At 36.4% G+C, this 14,454-nt stretch overlaps 2 protein-coding genes across 3 annotated transcripts; both read left to right on the top strand.

Annotated features, from left to right (window-relative positions):
• The first annotated feature begins 4,568 nt into the window (after window positions 1–4,568).
• Window positions 4,569–8,748, top strand: LOC124179218 (TBC1 domain family member 15). Of its 2 annotated transcripts, none has more exons than XM_046563417.1 (9): window positions 4,569–5,028; window positions 5,274–5,366; window positions 5,667–6,165; window positions 6,703–6,807; window positions 7,073–7,167; window positions 7,314–7,512; window positions 7,625–7,842; window positions 7,966–8,280; window positions 8,372–8,748. In XM_046563417.1, the coding sequence occupies exons 1-9, from the start codon at window positions 5,002–5,004 to the stop codon at window positions 8,666–8,668; spliced, it is 1,848 nt and encodes a 615-aa protein (XP_046419373.1). In that variant the 5' UTR covers window positions 4,569–5,001; the 3' UTR covers window positions 8,669–8,748. The 2 variants fall into 2 exon arrangements, with proteins under 2 accessions (XP_046419373.1, XP_046419372.1); XM_046563416.1 differs by having other exon boundaries at window positions 4,570–5,028; window positions 6,634–6,807.
• Window positions 8,749–12,211: 3,463 nt separating this feature from the next.
• LOC124177994 (gem-associated protein 8-like) lies at window positions 12,212–14,048 on the top strand. The gene is made up of 2 exons (XM_046561011.1): window positions 12,212–12,750; window positions 12,943–14,048. Exons 1-2 carry the CDS (start codon window positions 12,518–12,520, stop codon window positions 13,472–13,474), a joined length of 765 nt encoding a protein of 254 aa, XP_046416967.1. The 5' UTR covers window positions 12,212–12,517; the 3' UTR covers window positions 13,475–14,048.
• The last annotated feature ends 406 nt before the right edge of the window (window positions 14,049–14,454 follow it).

Here is a 14,454-nt window from a genome sequence, read left to right on the forward strand (position 1 = left end):
ACTTTGCAGTCATGTGTAGACGTGGCACGGAATTACTATCTATCATGGATCAAACTTATAAATGCACTTGAGCGAGCAAAGGAGAAGAAAAAGAAATTCCTGCTTTCGAATTGAACTTACGAATAAGTTATATACATATGTATTCTTAAGCATCACGCTGACCCGCTAAATCATGTATAATGACTTTGATTATTTTAGTATAAACTCCAATTTATAGAATGGGTGCAAAATTTTTGAATCTTAGATAATAACTGATCAGAATGACGAACCTTTTTCCATGCCACCGTTTGAAGGTTGACGATTGGAATATGTACAATTCCAATCGTCGTTGTCACTACCGTCTATTGTATGATTGGAATCTGTAATCTTGTGAATAAAAACAATTTTTCCGACATATTACGGTTCATATATGATAGTCATGAGAGATTAATGTGAACTTACTTCTGCTAAAGCTGATTCTCGCTTGAGCTGATTTACGTTTGCCATCGTCTTGCGTTTCAATGTGGAAACGAATACTCGAAGTTTTACATCATTTCAATATAAAGATTTTATTAATTGATCATGATTTTTTTGAAGTTAGTGCATCATTTGGATGACGATGACAGAAACACGGTTATATTCTGTGAATGAAAACATAGCGCCAACTGTCAAACTGACACACGGCACATTGACCAAGCAGAGAACGAATAAAATGCCAACAATGTGCTCGATATTTCGAGAACTTTGAGATTCGATCGTAGCATCAATTTTTTATAAGTGGATTTCATTATCATTTGTAATTAGATAAGTTTGGGGTCAGTTTGACTCCACCGTGGCAACAGTGTAATTTCAGAGAGATGTGCAAACTCCGGGTTAAGTTTCAATCATGCTATTATTGTGAATTAACAGACGTGTACTTACTTGGTGGTAGAATGTGATTTAAATCTTCTATGATGAAGGATGACGATATTTATGCATATAGTGTTTTTGTGAAATGTTATTTTTGTACTAGGTGATTTAATGCATATTGCATAATGGTATATCGTAATTGAGAAATCAGTTATAAATTACAGCATCGAGGCACATTCCTTTCCACCCTCTTAGACCGAAAGTCAAGTATGAAATATCGAAATTAGCAGGTACCAAGAACTAAGCTAAGAAATACCGAGTCAAGTACAAGTAGCTCAACCTATGAGTACATTCAATCTAAAAAGAGAGGTATAATTATAATTAACTTGCCAACTGTAGAACCAATAATTGTTCAGGATATATGTTTTGATACCGACAATATTCGTACCAAACTTAAATCATGTAGTAGGTACAACACTTTCAAAAGAACGTAAACGATTGAATTAAACCACTTCAGGCAAATTTAATTAATATTTGGTCTGTGGATTATTCGAACCTTGCACGTGGTCTTTTTGCCACGTTTATAACTCTACACATGCTGTTGTTTCGTTGTGATTATTTGTTGAAAATTTAAATATACGAAGTACAAGTACAGAAAATGTTCTGAGATGATTGAGACATGCTGCCACCTGTAAAAATATTACTTGGAATATCGGCTGTTTCACTGTCTGTCAGCAGTGTTTGTTCACTCTCTGGCGCGAATAAACACCGTTGATCCGAAGCATGTATAAATACGGAACAGTTATTCGCCAAAAAAAATTACTTTCTACAAATTTATCATGCAAGTTGAAAATCATTAAAGAGTCCCTTGTATTGAAATTTTTGGTGCCCTCACACTATCAGCGCGAAGGAATAAATGAGATACCGAGATTTTAGATTCTCATCATGTATATTCAAACAATGAAATCACAATATCTGAAGATAAATGCGTGTCATTAAATAGATGAATTACTGGGTGACTTCGTCAACTATTGCCCTTTTTGTTTCTGGTCTTTGTGTACTTAACTGCTTTTGGTGATATTCGTCTTTTTGTAAAATACCGCATATTCATTTTAAAAGAAATCGAAGACACTCTTTTATCGGAAAAGGTGAATTCTAATGCAACTTCGCTTACCTGATACACCTTGTTATTTGATATGTCACTGGAAGAAAGAATAAATGACGATGATTTCAAAGTCAGAATTGCCCTGTCAAATTCTGATAAATGTTTGTTTCTTTTTTCACCGTGAAATTTTGAATAAATATTATGAATGTATTACACCAATATTTATTAAAAATGTTACAAAAATATTACGAATACTATTTTTCTGTGTGGACAATATGATATTATGATAATATTACACAAACATGACTAGATTCGTTACAGAAACGTGAGATATTGTAGTCGTAATATTTCTACAATTTTGCTATCATTTGATTGTACTATGTGTTATTTGTCTACAGTAATCTTGTGTGTTAGCGTTTTTTCGACTTTCGTTAATGTAGCAAAGCTGATGATAATGAGCGAATGACCAGCATGTGGTAACGACTACAGGTACTTGTAGTTTCAAATAAATAAAGGCCAAATAGCTTGCGATCACTTGAAGCGCTAATTGGTTTGAACTGAACACAGATAATCGAAGAAAAAAAAATAAACATACTATCGAAACGAACGCCGAAATTACTTGGGGCTAACAAGGTAGTTAATACTTCAAATCTTACAAATGCATATTTCTAGTGATAATTTTACTATTCTGTCATTCGTTTTGAATAATAGTCTGTATTGAAATTGAATCCGTAACCATTCATAGATATGATTTAATGGGTGTGGGTAAGAATCCCGAAAGACCAAAACGTCAACTGGTCGAAAACCCGACATTTTCGAGATACGAATTTTAAAACAATGAATGATCAGCGTACCGATGTTGGGATTTTCAATAAATCACTCAGTAGAATAACTCTTCGCTCCAAAATTCGTTTATACGAACGCTCTCTTATCCGAAAAAGTATTTTCAAAACAGGCGGCATTCCGAACGATCTAAGCACAGAATGTGGAGGTACAAAAAAAATGAAAATTCCGAAATTAAAAATTGCGTGCAGGTGATACTTCGAACTGCCGCAAAACCCATGAAATTAGTTCTCGGCAATCAAAGTTCAGAAGGAGCAAAATTACGATCCGCAAAATGCAGAAGGGCCAGAAAGCCGAAAGGTCGCAATACGGTTGTCATAGTCACGTAGACTTATACTAAATGGCACTAGACACCAGCCATCGGATACGTGTGGCGTCGCAGAGAATATATGGGTTTCCAACCTTATTCAACCTTTCGGAATTTTGGCCATTTTGTCTTCGGCGGCTGTCGGAATTTCGACCTTGCGAATCGTTGGCCAGTCGTTATTGATAACTGCGAATTCGAACATTTTCGATAAAGACACGAGTCTAAGATTTGAAAAGTTGACTTCACAACTCTTCGGTATCTTCCAAATTCAATATTTTGTTCTTCGTAATCTTGGCCATTCTCACAAAAAAAAAAAAAATGTCGGTATAAATTTATTTCCACATTTTTGCGTTCTCAATTTTTATGTTTCTGCCAGTCATCTTTTCGTATTTACGGTCTTTTTACGTTTTTAACTTGCGGTAGCTTGACTTTCGAGATTTCGTCCCATCAACTTCTTGGTCTTTTGCATTTTTATACCCCACCCGATTCAATTCAATCTGTCGTGAGTTATAACCTATTCTAAAATTGTGCAGTAAGCAAATCTAACTTTGATATAGTAAACCGACAATAATCACCGATTCGGGGTACTCTATATGTTTTAGAAACTTCTCTATAAGATAATACCATCAATCAATATAACATTTCAGATTGATCCACCGTATGTACTCTTATAGAAATTTGAATGACAAAGTTTTCCCGCATGATTCTCTTCTCTCATCAGTAGCGACGTTGCGGCATAATTGAACACTAGCAGGCCTGTTAAGCCGGTCAAGTCCACATCTATAGCGCCGATCCATAGTTGATGTACAAACCCAGCCATCTGATTGGTTTGTTCCGGTGAAGCAGCGCTGTGATTCGATGAATACGCAGATTCACTGCTGGTTGATATTAATCGAGAAGCAGGTGCAGCGGGCGTGGTGTGAGTATACATGGTGTGCCTAGAACTCCTACGACTCGCCCCTTTCTTCGAGATCAAAGCCTTTAAGTAATTTTGTACCAAATGTTCAAAGAAATTTCTATATTTAAGAAATTATTTTTCTTGTACTTCTTATACATTCTTCAATGGGGCTCAGTTTTATTTTATACACTTTGGAAATAGACTGAACTGAGCTTAAACTCGGTTTAGCCTTGCGAAAATCGAGTATTATTCATTTATTAATACATAACAGTAATATCATCGTGCATTTTGCGTAACACCTAATTTCCGTAATTCATTTTTTGTACCTCGCATTGATATTAGAATTATTCAATGTTTCAAAAATTAAGTGTATTCTCCAGAACACGAATCGCGTAATATTATCGCTACAACTGCGAAGATACTCAAAAGACCCGCTCATCTTTTCCCCGCGCAGATTCAACGTTAAAACAATTAATCACCACAGATCTAGGGTATTTTGACGCCGTTGATATCGGGTTTACGTAAGTCCAGTCCAGCGCGAGAGAGAAACTGTTTTAGAGAGAGAAACTGCACTCCGAGGCACACCATGTATACTCACGCCACGGCAGCGGGGCGAGCTCACGGAGAGTTGAGAACGTGTTGAGACTAGAGGGGCTGCTGCGTAAAAGTTGAGTGAATCACCGAAATAACGAGTGACTGCAGGGGACGAGTTGAAAATTCTTCGATATCCGTATTTCAATTCGAAGCATATTCGAACACAATACGGTGACTAGACAGTTACGCTAGTGGAATTTGATGGTTCGGAAAAACATGTCAAAATTTTACGGGGACATATGACGTGTTCTTCGCCACCACGATTCAAACAGTGTCCACTACTTATTTCAAGTCTGTAAATGAGAGTATCATGCGCAAGTTTCCCCGTTCAGCGATCCCTGCAAATCACAAATCAGTAACGCGTTTCGAGCCTGGCGTACCACATTAACCTAGTTTCAATTCGTCAGCACGTAATCAGTAGTTAGAATGTTTGAACCAACGGAACAGGGAAAGGTAACAACGTAAACATATCGCTTAGACTTTGCCTAATCCAAGTATTGTCGCTGCTGTCAACGCCCACGATTGACTTTCATTTCAATATTTATCCTCGTTGAATGACGTGCGTTTTCCATACGCCCACATGGTACATCAAAGTCACAGGGTCACGACACGGCCAATTATACCTCGAAAATTCCATACATATATGTATATGCATATCTCGCCAATACGTATACCTTTTCTTTTATTTTTACTTCTAGGATATATCCATCCATAGCGGCGTCGTACTGAGAGGTGCAAACACGAGGGAGGATGATGTTCACAGTACGGGGACACTTTCGATTGTTGAATATGTGAGCATTTTGCAATTTGACTCCAAAATTATGAGGATGAAGTTAGTATCGTTATTGTAACGATTCATGTTCAGGAAAGATCGTTACTTCGCACCCTTAGCGATGTCAAAAGTTTATTAAACCCTGACAAACAAAATATACTATTATTTTGAAAAGCCAATGCCTTGAAAGTCATTATAAAATTTTGCAACAATGATTTTTACCCTGATGTTTTGTTACGTTAATGTTACTAATTTCAGTGTCATCTGAAATTACCAAAGTATACATTTCAATAACATTTCTCTCACATTTCTATTTCAGACCTTTGGGAAATGCCTGGAATGGAAGCCGACTGAGGTTTCGGTGGTTTCAGAAAGTCAAGACCAGGACCCAGAGTGGTCGTTGGTCAACACGCACACACGGACGCGAACAGTTTCAGAAGGAACAGACTCGTTGGGTCGGTCCAGAACTGTCAGAATATTGTTGTGCGATCTGAAATCGTTTAGGATAAATAGAAGCGGACAACAGCTCACTCTTATGCTGAAAGATGGAACGAATTACGTTGTTTATTTCCAACTTTTCAATGCTGACTCCTTCGTCAGTTCACTCAAGAGTTTCCTGAAATTCATCAAGTCAAGGAAAGACCGAAACATGTACATCGTCATGGAGGCGGAAGATTCAGTATTAGAGAAATCTTTTGCTGAGTTAGATCTGTTTCAAGAAAACGCCTCGGACTATGTGTGGAAGTTTGTAAAAAACTTGCACGACAGACCGTACGAAACAACGATGGAAGCTTGCAGCAAACTGACTGATATACTTCGTGAGTATATGGAATCAATGCACATAACTTAGATCGTGTTTAACATACTTTTTTTCGTTACATTTCTTCCGTAATAGCCTTTGCAACAATGCTCAATAAGGTACTTTATATCATAAGAAGTAAATTCACTCAGAATACTGTACAATAAATAACGTAATTAAAGATGCACCGTATTATCTCCTGCTTCTGCTGATACGCATTCAAATTATATGATGTTTCATATTTCCATAACATTTAGTTGTGATCAATTACACCTTCAATTCGGTGTGAGCAGTATAGCAATAATTTCCGTATTGTGTTGTTTCTAAATAATCTACACAATTATGAAGTATTTTGAGGTCACGTATGTTTACTGCACGAAAGATTACAATGCTCTTACAATAATCATTGTCTCCATTGCGTTTTACATGAGCTTGAATTTACAATGACAATCTTGGAATTCAGAATTTAAGTACGAATGCTTTTCAGTTCATAAAGAACCAACACGGCCTGTAGAAGAAGCTGTTGCTGACCTATTGAACCGTTCCCTGACTCTAGATATTCCTCAACCAACGATTTTAAACGTAGCAGGAGAAGAGTATGAAGTCATTGGTGAACCTGGAGTTAGTGTGGTTTTACCACCAAGACCTCCATGCCCAAGAGGTAAAACTATTCACGTTTCATATCAAAATGACTGTTTTGACTCAAATTTCCTCTTTTCACTGTCGGTTGCCGTGTTTTGAAGTATTATTTTATTTTTTGTCACCAAACCGTTTTGTAGCTTCAAGAATAATGACGTCATAATAACAAAATCTTGATAACTGTCATTTTCAAGCAATATACACCTATTATTTCACTTTTTCGTGATGGTACAACAGGTACCAGTCCTGTTATAGTCATTATCGATGCAATAAATGACTATTCCCAGGTGCACCATTAACGCAGGAACAATGGGAAAGGTGTAAGGATACAGATGGAAGAATAACGAATTCCGAGGCACTCAAAGAGATGATATTCAGGGGGGTATGTGAAGATTTTATGAATTAAAAATATTGCAACGCTGCCATTGTGTGGATATAAGTTTTTAAAAGCTTGCTATATTTCAGTCCGTTATTGTGCGTATGACATTCTCGCTATCTTTGAACATCTGGTGTGCTTTTCTGATTCAGGGAATTTCGCCAACTCTCCGTTACGAAGTATGGAAGTACCTTTTAAACTACTATCCGTGGGAAGCGACAAATGCGGAAAGAATAGAACTGAAGAATAAAAAAACTGAGGAATATTTTGCTATGAAGTTACAGTGGAAAACCATGACCCCAGAACAGGAAACTCGCTTTTCCGACTTTAGAGATCGGAAGAGTTTAATTGGCAAGTCCCATTTACATTTCTGGCCGCTCACAGTTTTCTTCAGATATAATTCAATGCTGCATTAAAACAGAATCCGATTCCACGTATATCAAACAAAATTCTATATTTTCAGAAAAAGATGTAAATCGAACGGATAGAACACATCCGTATTATCATGGAGACAACAATGATCATTTAGTACAGTTATATGATATACTTATGACTTACGTAATGTACAATTTTGATCTGGGATATGTACAGGGAATGAGTGATTTGCTCAGTCCAATTTTATGTCTTATGGACAGCGAAGTCGAGGCCTTTTGGTGTTTCGTTGGATTCATGAACAAAGTGGTATGCGGTATACAAGATAATGTTCATATTTTTTCATGCTGTCTCTTGTACTCTCGCACATCCCTTTAATAATTATTTCTTGCCAGATCGGAAGAAGTTTTATAATTCATTACATGTTTGCAGAGTACAAATTTTGAGATGGACCAGGAAGGGATGAAATTGCAGTTGAGTCAACTACATTCTCTGGTAGTCTTAACAGATCCCCAGTTAGCGCAATATTTGGATAGGCATGAGTCCGGAAACATGTTCTTCTGTTTCCGATGGCTTTTAGTTTTATTTAAAAGAGAATTCAACGCAAACGACATATTGATGCTTTGGGAAATATTGTGGACTGATCTCCCATGCAAGAATTTCCTGCTCCTAGTGTGCGTGGCAGTTTTAGACACGGAAAAAAATGTATTGATGGAAAATCGTTATGGATTTACAGAAATTCTGAAGGTAAATACTATTTCACTAACCAGATATTTTTCCAATCAATCCCACAAATTTCCAAATCCTAGAAGAGAAATATATGAATATATTTTTTCAGCACATAAACGATTTGTCACTACGCATTGAACTCCCGTGGACTTTGTCTAAAGCAGAAGGCATCTATCACCAATTGATGGCTGTGGCTGGTCTCTTACCTGATCACATTCGTGTTATAATTGGACTCGAGCCGCAGCTTAAAACAGCGATAATCGATTCAGAAGAAGAAAACGCAACAGCTGAACCACAGCTTGATGTCAATGATAGTCGCCCGAGGCACAGTACTGGTAGTGGGAACGTTATATTTGGTAATAATGAAGTATCATTCGAGCGAGGGATAAATTTATCGTATATGTGAGGTTACGACATGTCCTTTGTGATGATTTTTTAATAAATTGTTATCCTCTCCGCGACAGAATAAATTACAACCTAGACATATTTTCACGAGAAATTATAGAAGGAAACAAAAGTACCAAGCCGTTTGTCTACAGGTAATCCGGCAGTATTATCGCATGAACGTTACTGTTCCAATTTTCTTTTACAAATTAAAGAGAGCCTAAAAATTGAAATGTTTCACTGTAGAAAGTGTAGTCGAAAATAACAATAAGTCATAAAAATCAGTGGAACGTAGAATTTTTTTATTTTGTATCTCCGTATGTGGTAAATATTACGTTACTTTGAGAGCAAACAAATGTTCTGTCGCGTAGTGTGACTTATTTGGACATGCCAATTTGTCGAATCTTTGAGAATTGATAACTTTCCGACTATTTGCAAAACCGGGGAACCTTAAAATCTGCCTTAAAATCATTATCTACTATATCACGATTGAATCTTTATAAAAATTTTCATGTTCATAGATACGGCGTTTATATATTTGTATTTGCACGACGTAGTTGCAGGAGGCTTGATCCAGTCACTGTGTAAATGAATATAAATGCCTGATGTCACAAGTTCTATTAATTGTTAGACGCACAGTTCTGTAATAATTGAACCTTAATCCTACCATTAATTATGAAGCAATCAAGTGAAATACAAAGTATGAGTGTAAATGGCCACATCTCTAGTTCAACGCGTTTTCAATCCCCAAATCTGTGTACCATTCATGATTCTATTGCTAAAAAACCATGTCTCATTACATCTTTGCGATCCTGCAGATGAACTCTTTCTGCAAGCTTGCCAGGTTCGCGGTCTTATTATCAATCGTACCAGTTATAATACCACGTTAAGATATGCAATGTTCAATAGTCATTAAGTAATGAAACCTTAAGGTTTATACAGTATATATTTCAAAAACATCGAAAGCAGCTATTCCTAAATCAATGTATGTTCAGCCATAATTTGAATGTATGGAGTATGAACTCTAATGAAATCAACCCAAAGGAGTAATTCACATCATTTTTTTATTAAGAGGAAAATTAATTTGAAATTAAAAATATTCGTAATAGTGTTATGTAATTACGTGTAATTTGTTACTTTTATAAATATTTAATAACGAGTGACTCGCTTATAGTCATTGCTAAACTTGTAGCCATCGTTAAAACTTACTACACGGTGAATTTTTCAAAAATTTGCTTTTAATAATGGTATAAGTTATTTATAGCCCACGCACACATAAACACGTTATTTATAATAATCTCGATTAGAACTCGTGATGTTTTTATTTTTTTTTTCAAGAAATATAAAAATTACGTATAACCCAGTGATGCCACAGAGCAATATCAACTGATGAAGGTTGCGAAAAAGAGGACCGAAAGGCCATAAGCTTGATTTAAATTATATATTTACATAAGTAATGCTGTGTCGTAATGAAATTTTAAAATCTCCAACTTACGGTACCTCAGATTATTGTTTCAACCCCTCAAACCAGCAACTAATAATCACTATGCTGAATACTAACACCTTATTTAGTGATGTAACCATACGGGTTATATAGCAGTACAATGATAAGTTATAGATCATATATTCATATTTCAACAAATGTTACAAACGTTCAGGTTTCGATTAAAATTTCCATAAATAAAGAGTAATAGTGTACAATAGCGATCATTACAATGGTGTATATTTCTAATAAAAGATAATACCAAACTCGCGTTTTCAAATAGTAGCATTCGAGAGTCATACCGATGTAAACATGTTTCATGTTTGTATCAAAGTTCATTGTGTCGATCATACCGTCAACAAGTAGTCTAAGCGCCGACGGCGTTGACTGAGGATAATCTTTAGTCAACGGTCGTAAAGTCCGTAGGGTCAGACAGGTATTCTCATGAAAACAAATTCACGAGGAATCACGAACATAGTCCGTGGTCCGAACTTTGCCGAGTGAACGGCCATATTGCAGCAGGCTTATAAAAGTAACCCCAACTTGCGCAAGTCAAGACGCGTTCGCCGCCAGTCCCGGAAAGTTTTATTCCGTTAATATTATAATATAATAATAATTCTTAACCAAGACACGGAGGATTTGCGATTAAATTCAGATCTCGACGGTTGTTAAATCTAGTGAATTACATTTGCGTGGACGGAATCGGCTTGTTTTATCGATGAGTTAAGATGCCTGCGGATGGATACGAGTGTTTCGGCTGAATTATTACTTGTGAATAAATTGAAGTACGTATTTAACGTAAATATTCTGGTTCGCTAATATCGCAGATAGGTTCACTCCGTTAATAGTTTTCTTTTGTCTTCCAATTTGCAACACTTGTGTCGCATTGTTGTCATAGGCATAGACATAGTTGTTGTCATACGTGTGAAATGTAATTCCAAGTGTTCCTTAGGAAAAAAAGTATTGTAAGTTCTGTACTTCCAAATGGATACTCTGGAAAATCAGAATCAGCGGCAGTTGGTTACGAGTACAATGTGGGCGACTTTTATCTGCAGGCATCATGTGACGGGTAAGTTTTGTAACACGTGAAACAGTTCTGCTGAAAAAGCGTGCTTTGTACTTTTATATGAATATCAGTTTTGTCCTCTCTCTTTTTGTCCATCTTGTAACGTTCTTAAACAGCATTAAATTGATTGGACTTTTCGAATCTGCGTCATTTATCGCCGGACTTAGAGCGTAATGGTTCTAAGGTTGAAGGGATCAGTGCGTAATTGAAAATTGACTTGCATTTTAATCAAAGTTCATTTCACTTCGAAAAATTTTCTGGAAAACCAAAATTTGTTTCCGAAGGAGTTACACCAAAGGCTCAGCTCACCCTTGCGATGAACCATTTCTCATCATATGAATGTGGTGATTTGGAATAATTGATCATAGACTACTCGCATGATTTTTTGTTTTCAAAACCCTACATTGAAACAATGAGTAACAGTTTATCGAAGGATATGAGGTACCGAAAGAATAAATCAAGCCATGTATATGTAGAAAAATTCTCAAGACTCAAATTTTATTTCCAAAAACATTTTTTGTGTCAAATAAAATTTTGTAGGAAATGAATCGTTTTTGGCTTATGTTAAATTTTTTACAAATAGCTTTACTATTTGTACTTGGGCTCGGTAACTTCAAATTTATTTTTTGTAATCGGATAAAGTGTTGAAAGTCAGCATTTTGTCTAGTTAGTTTCAAATATTTGGATTGTCTTTCATCACATATTTCTCGTAACTATTTAGTGAAAACATTCTGAAACTGGGGACTTATTATGGTTTTTCATTTTTGACATTTCCCACCATCCAAGTATTTTGATTGGTTTGTAAAGTTTAACCAACCAATCAGAATTCTTGGATGGTGGGAAATGTGAAAAGTGAATAATTGTAATAACACCCCTGTTAAATTCCAGCAAATACAATTTCGACTTTCCGCCTTATTAGCTTCTACCAAACATACATCAATGCATGCGAGCCCCTTACCTTCAATGTACCAACCGAAGTTGCACGATGCGCTTGAAGCAAAAACTCACCTCGCTGCGTGTCGAGATGCATTTGTAATTTCGTATCAAACGAAAGTTGTTTACAGACGCTCACGCAATCGAAGCGAAATTGTCTAAAAGTTTTTCCAAGTGATATGGAGATGCATTTGCACTCTGTACTTCTTTTTTGTACGCTCAAAGAAAGCAAATTGTTACAATTCGATTTCGTTCCTACTTCTGTCAAATAGAAACAGAAAGTTACGAGCGATTTTGAGGATGTCTCGCTACCCTTGACTAAACATATACTTATACTCGGTTCTGTGTTTGACAACCTTGCGGATTGCGAAAACGGCATTAACCAAGAGATGGACGTTAACTTAAACGCGAAGCGACCGAAGACAAGAAAGAGAAAACGTCACTCGAAGATTAAACGCCGGGAACAAGCCCGCCTTGAGGTTAGGTTTGCCAAACGTCGTAAACTCGTGGCTGGTGAACGTAATGTTTACGTTTCTGTTAAGTCGAAGGAAAAACTAACGAACGCCATGCAGGCGAACACATTCTGGGAAAACTACAAAGCCGCTCACGAGTGGCAACAAAGGTTACCTTGAAATACAATACTTACACGAGATTTTTATTCCCGTTCATATTTTAATTCAGCTCAATTATCTCAAGCTCTGCAGGAACACAAATTTAACAATGTCAGTTATTGAAAACCCTTACGTGACACTCAGTTTACATTTTAATAACCAAAATATCTGCCCGTTAGACTTGTTTTTCATTGTTATTCCAGGCATAGTGTAGAGTGGTGGAAATCACGGTGCGTTGCGCTGGAATATGAGAACGTTATTCTGCGTGATAAAATAAGGGAGTTGACGTCAAACTCGATTCGACACGGAGTCAATGATTCCTCTGTCAAGCAAGGCAGACGTAGAGGAGCACGGACTGAGAGCCTTCGACGAAGTAGTCGCAACAGGGGGGACGACGAATGGCAGGAGCAAGAAGAAGCTTCAGATAATGATAACCTGGAATTTCAAGTTGATGAAGATATGATGAAGTTTTTCGAACAAACTATTAGGCACAAGATGGAATTAAAGGAAAAACGGGACGTCGAATCTGCCCGGGAAAAGGCAGAGCTTGAGGAGGAGGTTCCAATGGAAGGTGGAGCCGCTTGGATGCGGACTAAACTTGAAGGGGCTAAATTACTTTACGGTACCGCTAGTCCCAGAATCTTGGCCATGGAAACCGCTCTGCAGGCTACAAACGATCGGCACAAAGACCGAGCAAAGCCGCAGTACTGGCCAAATATTCCCCTGAAATTGTAGATAGTTATTGGCGTTTTTTATTTCACTGGTCGCTGGTAGCAAACTTCATTTTCATTTTGAAAGGCAGTTAGCTAGCTGTTAACGTATTAGATCCTGCTATGAGCATTGCGTATTTATTAAACTAAGTATTATCATACAGCAATTGCTTTGTGGACTTCATAGTTTTATGCGTAATATTTGGTTAATATCTAGCGATAATGTGTATATATATATATATTTTCTAGTAGAGTTATCCAATGTTTAAACATAAATTACCAACATTAAACTGCAGTAAAGTCGTTATCATTTCATTCTCGATTTTAACTCAGCAATGTGGAATTTCTTATCACAACCTTGATTGATTTAAGAAAAGTTCATCCGAATAGCGTAAATATCGAAAATTAATAATTATGCTTTAGCATCTAAATTAGATCTAATTTTTCGTCTTTTGAATACTAAATGTGTATGAAATTTAGCTATTATCAAACCTACTCCAGTCATTTTTCAGACCAACATTCACTCTATCAGCAAATTGATCTGCGTTCATAAATAATTCGTGTGACGGCTAATTAAATTCAAATTGCAATATCGCCCAGAAATGTGTTTGAATTTTACTACCAGAGTTATTTGTTCCGTTTTTTTTTTTCTTAATTTATTCTCACATTTCTTCTACCTCGCTACATATAAATCAGCAAGTATAGTTTATAATGCACACATATATGGATACGCGGATAATTTATTCAAATGTCCAAAAGACATTGCAAATCAGTAGCAAGACCACGTTCCATAATTACGAACATCAAAGTTGTTCCGGTTATTTCAAAGTACATAAAGCGATCTATTTGATAAATTGATATTCAAATTATACAAGAAATATATTTATATCCGTAATATTTGATAATCCGCGTTGAGACGCTTGATGGTAAATTAATAGTTCGTATCCTATTACAACGACCGGAATGATTAATGTGTTTCTAAAACCGTGTTACGAATCCCTTGTC

The sequence above is a fragment of the Neodiprion fabricii genome, chromosome 3, assembly GCF_021155785.1.
Source record: "Neodiprion fabricii isolate iyNeoFabr1 chromosome 3, iyNeoFabr1.1, whole genome shotgun sequence".
Lineage (NCBI taxonomy): Eukaryota > Metazoa > Arthropoda > Insecta > Hymenoptera > Diprionidae > Neodiprion > Neodiprion fabricii.